The following is an 8,542-nucleotide window of genomic DNA, read 5'->3' on the forward strand; positions in this document are numbered from 1 at the left end:
TCAGTAAATGAACAAGGTAAAAAAAAAAGATGAGAGGGACTTAGAACATATTAAAAGATATCTGAAACATACGGTAACTGAAACAATGTGATATTGGCACCAAAAGAGACAAATCAGGAAAACATGAAAAGTCTACTGGGACAGACAACTGGGTAACGTTTTGGAGGAAAATTTGTTAGATCTGTACATAAGGATATGTGCATAGTAATCAAAATAAAAACATGAATGGTCCTTGGGTTATTTATTACTAGGATTTTGTTTGGATTTTTCTGAGAAATTTGTATTATGATAGAAATTGTGTTTAGATAGCATATGTCAAAATGATGGTCCTAAATTTAGACGCTGTCAGATATCTTAAGACTTAGACTTACTAGTTAAGGGTTTGCTGAATCTTTTTATTAATATGTTATCTTGCCAGCACACAGAGCGATATGAACAAGGAAGTCCACGTGTTATGTGTAAAAGAAATGGATCATATAGAAGAATTAGGGAAATAATCCCCAGAAAGTAAGAATTAAGATCATGCTTAGTTTTATATTTTGAGTATTTAAAATCAGCAGTGGTCTTTTATTGTCTATTTGTCCTCAGAGACATGACACGAATGTCTGGCTTAATGTTTGGATGTGAGTATGCCGCCCATTTAGCATTCCAGGTGAGGGAACAAAGAATTGCTATGCTCAGCATTCTTCTAGCGGTCTTACTGTGGAATATTTTTCAGATGAAGGATTCAGCTTTAACCCACTGAAAATAGAGGTCTTTGTACAGACTCTGCTACACTTGGCAGCCAAATCATTCAGCCACTCCTTCAGTGCTCTTGCAAAGTAAGTGCAACAAGAAGACACACTCTGTTTTAAGGGTTTGGAACTTCGGTGAATACCAGGGGTATAGAAATGTGTAGCTAAAGTTGTTGGACATGAAGATCTTAATAGCATTGGCATATAATTTAATAGAGCTCTGATTTGTAGTGGCTACAACCCTATTTGGCTCCTGTCAGTCTATGTGTACATTTTTTCATATGGCCCCTCGGAGAACCTAGTGAAAAACCTGGGTCCGTAGGACAGTCATATATACAGTCAAGAAGCTCCCACCGTATCTAAGCATCTTCCTAAAGGAAGGGAAGTAGAAATGAGGGCCGACTACATTTTGGGGAGCCACCCAAAGGTTAGCATCCAAAGACAGAGCTTTCTAATTCATCAGACAATCCAAAAGAAGTAAGAGCATATGTAGATACTCCTCCAGCAGAGCAAACTGGGCTCCTCTCCCCACCTTGGCTTCCAAGTATCTATGATTTGCAGGACCCCCACAGGAAGTGCAGTCAGGGTACTTCACCTGTTTGTGGAGACCATTCCTTAGCCCTCAGCTATTCTTAGATGCCCCGAAAATTGTAGTCCTCAGCTGACAGTGAATGGCATATTTGTAAATCTCTCAAGGTTGTGTGACAAATTTCATACAAACCACGAATTCCTAATCATACCTTTTGTATCCTTAATGATTAACATTGGGTTGTTTTGCATTTATGTGTTGCACTGTAAATTCAGTAACATTGAAAGGCTTTGAAAAACTTAAAATGCTTAATGAGTAAGTTTATCTGTGGTATTTTTTCCCCACCGCGAAAAGGTTTCATGAAGTCTTCAAAACCCTAGCTGAGAGTGATGAAGGAAAGCTACATGTCCTACGAGTTATGTTTGAGGTCTGGAGGAACCATCCACAGGTAAAAACTATTTAATCAGACAAAGTTTTAAGTGTTGCCACTCAGTTTGTCTTTTTGCTCAATCTTTATTGGTGTTCTAGTTTTCTTACAGTAAGTACCAGAGCCAAACAGAGTGCAGAATGAATCTTAATTAAGACCTCCTGATGGTCAAATGGATCAGTTCCACAACCACTGAAAATGAATTTCACAGACCTCCTATTTTACTTTTGTAGCAGCGGGATTGTTGTGGCTTACATACAAGTGTGATTTACCCTGATGATTCTTTTCTCATTGTAGATGATTGCTGTGCTAGTAGATAAGATGATCCGTACACAAATTGTTGACTGTGCCGCAGTGGCAAATTGGATCTTCTCTTCAGAACTCTCTCGAGACTTTACTAGGTAAATGTGGATTATTTTATACAGTTTGTATTCTGTAAGAATCAGTTTATATTCAGTCTCATACATGAGCTCCAAGTTCTGATTGAAACATTGTTAATATACTGATGCTACCAGATTAGATAGAACTGGGACATGGCAGAGATTCCTGGGCAATGTAAATCCACACAGCCAGGCAGTTTGCAGTGTCTCTGAAGGACGCTGATAAAGGATACAGACTATCGGGAGAGAAGATCAGGCCATGTGCCAGGATCTGAGCCGGACGGTGGGATGTGGGGAAGAGTTCCAGCTCAGCTGGGGACCTGGAACGCACACCAGCAACTGGAAGAAACCAGTCACAGTAGATGAAGCACATGGCAGTGAGGGGTTGAGGAGAGTCTGGTGGGCACCTGAGTGCCTGTGGGGAAGGGCGGTATCTCACTTCAGTCAGAAAAAAACCTAGATTTAATCCACAAGATTTATTCTAGACCCATTTCCTATACAGGAAAGAGACTTCTCATTAAGTTTTGTTCTTACTCGTGAAGTTGAGTCCACAGGCTTCCTAACTGATCAGGAATAGCAGGAGTTGACACAACAGGAAACAAAGGAATCTTACAAGGATCTAAAAATCCATCACAGCACTTACCCTGTTCATCGTATCTGTTATTGCAGAGGACACAGGTCTAAAATGAACTGAATCCGTAGAGTGGAAGGGTATGATCTAAAGTTACCATATCAGCCAGACTGGCACTCGCAAATTAAGGCAAGAGACATCCTCAGATCTGTAAACTCTTCAGAAAATTGACCACCCAAATATTTGTTAACCATTATCCTGAGCGATTTACACTGAAACTCATTTAATCCTCACCCCCCACTACGGAGGGGGTTACGTTATCATTCTTAAGTACAAAATAGGAAAATGTTGCAGAGTGCTTAAGTATCTTGTCCACAGTCACTCAGCTAAGTGCAGAGTCAGAATTCAGACACAGGCATTCTTGAACCGATAAAGGGCTCAAAAGCACCCTCTGTTCTTGGACTCCAAGCTCAAGTATTTGTAACTCTGCAAAGCCTTCCGGACCACCCCTTCCAGAGTTGAAGTACTTTGCTCTTGTACCTTGTCTGCTAACATAAGACTTTGGAGTTTTATGAATCAGCTGTTTTATTATCTTCCACTGAAACTGTCATCATCCAAGGCAAGATTTATAGAGGCTATATCTTGGCATTAGGAAGAGCTAATTTATGGACAGATGTAGTTAAGAAGCTACTTCAAAAAATAAACCTTTTATGCAATAAACATTTCAAAGCGCTTACAAGGTGATCCTAGTTGAGTAATTTACTGAGAAAGTAGCTGACCTATATTTATTTCATTCTTAAAAAGGCCCAGCAGTTGATAGCTAGTATGAACTAGTAAGTTTCTTAAATATTCCAAAGAATTGGCCGAATGTCTGCTAGTTAAGTAGTATAAGGCATGTGAAATGAGCCTTAGATTGGGCTTCTGTTTTGAGAAAATTCCAGTACCTGATGTTTAAATTTAGAAGAGAGAAAATAGATTTTTGTTCCTAATGTATACATTTTTTCCTGGTGTGCCATTTCATTTCAGTGTATGTACACATACCTTCTAGCGAGTCGAGTAGAGGATGGAAATAAAAGTGATAGGACCCACTACTGCCTCAGGAAGCTCACCTGAGTCTAATGGGTAGAGATAGGTGTTTGCACAATTTATAATACAAAAAAATTGGGGTACCTGTGTGTCTTAGCTGGTTGAGCGTCCGACTCCTGATGTTGGTTCAGGTTGTGATCTCATGGTTGTGAGATTGAGCCCTGTGTCAGGCTCTGCCAGGCTGTGAGCTGGGCATGGAGCCTGCTTGGGATTCTCCCTCTCTCCCCCTCCCCCACTCACAGGCTCACTCAATCTCTTAAAAAAAAAAGTATGTGTTACTGGAGAAATAGGACTAATTCTGCCTAAAGAGTGGAATCACCTTCAAAATGAGTAGGTTATAAAAGCTGAGAGGTCTTTCTAGAAGCATGCTTTAACATACAGTAACCAAACTCTGTTACTTTTAAGATTGTTTGTTTGGGAAATCTTGCACTCCACAATTCGTAAGATGAACAAACATGTTCTGAAAATCCAGAAAGAGCTGGAAGAAGCAAAAGAAAAACTCGCAAGGCAACACAAACGGGTAAGTCTTATGTCAATTCATAGTGGTCCAAGAAAGTATACCAGAATCTCTTGAAAATCTTCAGTTCATTACCTTGATGGGAACTTATTTTTTCTGAGGCCAAATTATGCAGAACTTATGTGGAAGTGGAGGGAGAGGAAGGATCTGGGGGAGGTGTTGCTCTCCGCTCTTCTCCTGTTGGTGAGCCTGGAAGGAAGCACAAACCTTGCTTTTCTGTAGTTAGCCATCTGGATCTGCTTCATGATTGCCCTTCCCGAAAGGAAGGCAGAGAAGGAAAGAGGGCGCTTGTGTTTCCCTAAGACTTTCTGGTGCAAGAGGGGAGAGGGAGAAGCCGGTCTGTGTCTCACTTCCCCAGTCCTGTGGGGAAGGATGGGGCATTCCTTCCCAGGTTCACAGGGTACTTCTCATATTAATAAGTGGCTGCATTCCATGATTTTGCATAGTAGTACTAGTATTCTTTGTGACCGTATTCTCCAATGTTGTTGTGTATTTACCAGAGTGGGTGGGAATAAATTTAATGACATCTATGAACCTGTAGCAGGTTCAAATGCTAGTCTCCATGTAGATCTGCATATATATGTGTCTGTTTGGTATATATACTCACAAACTTAAAATACTGCAAGGTAAATGGTGTCATCCCCATTTCATACATGTCTAAATTGAGGCTCAGAGAACTTAACTTGTTCAAGGTGACATGGTTAGTAAGTGACAGAGCCTGTCAAACTCCAAGGACTTTCCCTTATGCCATACTGATCCCTAGATGTGTGGTGTCCAATAAAGTAACTGCTAGCCACATGTAACTGTTAATTAAAACTAAATACGTTTAAAATTCAGTTCTTTAGTCACACCAGCGCCATTTCAAGTGCTCAGTGTGGCTAGTGGCTACTGTGATGGGCAGCAGAGATTTAACATCTCCCTCATCATAGAAAGGTCTACCAGGCAATAAACAGTACTCTAGAACCTAGCCTTAGTGTGGTATTAGGAGAAAACTAACTTGTGCCCAGTTGCCTAGAACATAAGGCAGACCCCTTAATAGATGCTGTTACAGAGAAAAGCAGAAGTCTATAAAAACGGGGTTCTGGTAATTTCGCTTTAAGGGTGGAAGAGGCTGTCATAGATGAGGCCTTACCGACAGGGGGGTATCTAGAAGGAAATGGGCTTTCTAGATCTGGTGATGCCTACCTTCTTGCTAAAAGGACCACGAGGACATTGGTGTGTAATATACCTGGAGTCACTTTCTGGCTTAACCACTTCCTAGCTACGTGACACTGGGAAAGTCGTCTAACCACGAAGTTGGGGTGGGGGGGGGGGGCAGTGCAGAGGGACACCTCAGTGAATGCTCGATTCTGGCTGAGCTGGGAGGGAGTTGTTAAAGCTTAACAGAGGTATGTTGAGCCCATCATTGCCAGCAGAATCTTGAACAGTCTGCTTTGAATTATTACATGTAGTCAGAGCTGTTTTTGAATTATTGCCAGGGTGAGCAGGTTCTTGAGCTGCGTGCAGGCCTGCCCAGCTTTTCTGTAGGGCCGTTAGAGGAAAGCTGCCTCTCCGTTGTCACTGCTGAAGTGTCATAGAGCCTTGTATTAGTGACTGGAAAGTACTGTCGGGTCTTTCCCTGGTCATCTACTTTGCTACTTAAATGAGCAGTAGCAGAGTTCTAAGAATATATTATCTATCCTCATTATTTGCAGGTTCTATTTTTGCAAGCTCACTTAAGATTTATTTGTAAGCTCAAAGTCAATACTCCTGGTGCTTTCCCATCATTTAGACATAGGCAGAGCATATGCATAGGCAGAAAAATTTGAGTTGCCCAGTGGGCTTGTTCCCAGATAAAGTCAAACAAGGCAATACTCTGCCTTCTTGTTTCATTTCTTATACTGTAAAAAAGCATCCTTTTCGTAATGTATTTACTGCCACGTTTGGGCTTTTGTTGGTAACTTTTACGGTTTAAAGTGGCCCTAAAGCATAAGGCTGAAATGCTGTCTAGTGTTCCTAAGTGCAAGAAGGCTGTGACATGTCTGACGGTAAAAACACATAAGTCAGTTGAGCTTCTTTTGGGCATGAACGACCATGCTCTTGGCCGTGAATTCAGTGTTCATAAATCAACAATATCATAATCCAGATAAAGGAACAGGAAATTCACCAGTATGTACGTGAGGCTGCTCCATCAAGGACCGAAGTAACCTCTGTAAGTGCTGTGGAAAAGCAGCTCAATTTGTGGATTCATAAGACAAGGACAGATTTAAAAAACGTAGTAGACAGCATTCTTGCGGGGCTGAAAGCCAAAGAAATTTAGTCATGTTACTCAGGGTCAAGAAGACGTTAAATCTTTCTCAGGCAGTGTTTGAATATAAAGAACTACTGTATATAATTATTTGTAAAACACATATATGAAATAAGCTATCTTTAGACAGAAACACACATAAGGTTACATGTTGATCAGTTGACAAAAATAAACCAAAGACTCCCTAAGAACCTAACCCTGTATTTCCCTGAGCAGTGGTTCAGTACTAATTCAGGATTCACAACAAATGTATCCACATAACTATGGTAAATAACAAGAATCTACTGTACATTTTCCACGGAGCTCAAAGCTGTTTTCTTTTTGAATGGAGGAAAAATGTAACCAACACTTCCTCCCTGAATGGTCTGTCTTGTAAAAGGTATAACTCACTTCTGCTTTATAGCAAATACTCTTACTGCTGTTATCAAGACAGGTGCCACCAAGTTTCCCTGGCCTAGGTAAGTGCCCACAGGACTTTTGGGTGTATGCATGTGCATCTGGGTGGTAGAGTACTTTCATTAGAGAATACAAGTCTTCAAGTGGCACTGGACCAGACACAGTAACATCCTTTCTCTTACTTAATGGGATCTAACATACTAGAATTCTAAGAGGCATTTTCCTTTTGTTCCTGTGCATCCTGTAGCGAAGTGACGATGACGACAGAAGCAGTGACAGGAAAGATGGGGCTCTAGAGGAGCAAATAGAAAGACTGCAGGAAAAAGTGGAATCTGCTCAGAGTGAACAGAAGAATCTCTTCCTCGTTATATTTCAGGTATCTTGGCTTGGGACACTGATAGGTAAAAATGCAGTATTATTTTTTAGGTTTGAAAAATGTTATCTTTAATCATAGTACACATTTATTTATAAAAATTTAAATCACAAAAATTTGCAAAGGAAATAACCATGTGTACCTCCACAGTGTGTTTCGTTTACAGCATTCTTACATGACCATTGCTCCAGGCTTTAAAAACATTTTTTGAGGATCCTTTTGTGGAGTACCTCACTCCTATTTATTCCCAGTTGTTCATCATTTAGATTATTCTCCTTCCTGATGAACATTATTTATGTCCTTAGAAATGGGTGTGGAGAAAAGTTACTAGCATAAATAATCTAGATTTAAAAGTGTTCACATACTGAAAAAAGGATATACTAACATTATCACTTACCTGCCTATTTCTAGAATTTATTGACTTAACAAAAGTTAGCAATACCACAAAAACCGAGTGGAACAAGCAATGCCTTTTGAGGTCTTTGGTCAAAAATGTGATTGTTTGAGGTATAAGAATTCTCCCTCTAACACTGCTTTAACTTTATACCCCCTCTCCAGCGTTTTATCATGATCTTGACCGAGCACTTAGTACGATGTGAAACCGATGGGACCAGCGTATTAACACCATGGTATAAGAACTGTATAGAGAGGCTCCAGCAGATCTTCTTACAGGTTTGTGGGAAACCCTGATTAGATAACGAACATCACTATTCTCAGCCACAAGGGCTTCCCATGTTAAAAAATGGTCAGATTTGTTGGGAAGTTTCGTAATAGTCTGTAAGGCCCTTTTAATGTCTGTTTGCTCCTGTTGCTCATCAGAATATTCAGAGTGAAATTGGTTCTATATGCAGTTCAGACTCCTAACTGCCATTCTTCAGTCCGGTAGGGATCTCCGTGTATGTAAGTCAGACAGGCACACATAGAAGAGATTATTTCATGACACTTTCTTCTCACATAGCCTCAAGCCACTGATTTTCAGTGAGACAGATGAGCTATTTAAGACCTATACTGAGGTTTGGGTTTATTTTGTGGAATAGTTAAAAAAAATTAACAGGTCATTGGCTAATTCTCTATTCTTTTACAATCTTAAATGTTCTAACCAATAAGAGCAAAAAAACTTTTATTGCAAAATATTTGTTTCAGCAATCTTCATTCTAATCCTCCTTCCTGGGTTGTTAATCTTGCCGGGTCAGTCCCTGTCTGGGCTCCGTTTACAAAGTCCTGTCTTTGGTCCTAATTAGG

The 8,542-nt window shown here is 40.3% G+C and overlaps 1 protein-coding gene across 2 annotated transcripts in view; it reads left to right on the plus strand.

Annotated features, from left to right (window-relative positions):
• Positions 1-8,542, plus strand: part of NCBP1 (nuclear cap binding protein subunit 1) — a 37,895-nt gene that overhangs the window by 28,506 nt on the left and 847 nt on the right. For both annotated transcript variants that reach the window (XM_042913855.1, XM_042913856.1), the window contains 6 exons: positions 719-821; positions 1,618-1,711; positions 1,988-2,091; positions 4,133-4,247; positions 7,175-7,303; positions 7,859-7,972. In XM_042913855.1, the coding sequence (XP_042769789.1) occupies positions 719-821; positions 1,618-1,711; positions 1,988-2,091; positions 4,133-4,247; positions 7,175-7,303; positions 7,859-7,972 (659 nt within the window). The remainder of the gene's footprint in view (positions 1-718; positions 822-1,617; positions 1,712-1,987; positions 2,092-4,132; positions 4,248-7,174; positions 7,304-7,858; positions 7,973-8,542) is intronic.

The sequence above is a fragment of the Panthera leo genome, chromosome D4, assembly GCF_018350215.1.
Source record: "Panthera leo isolate Ple1 chromosome D4, P.leo_Ple1_pat1.1, whole genome shotgun sequence".
Classification (NCBI taxonomy): Eukaryota; Metazoa; Chordata; class Mammalia; order Carnivora; family Felidae; genus Panthera; species Panthera leo.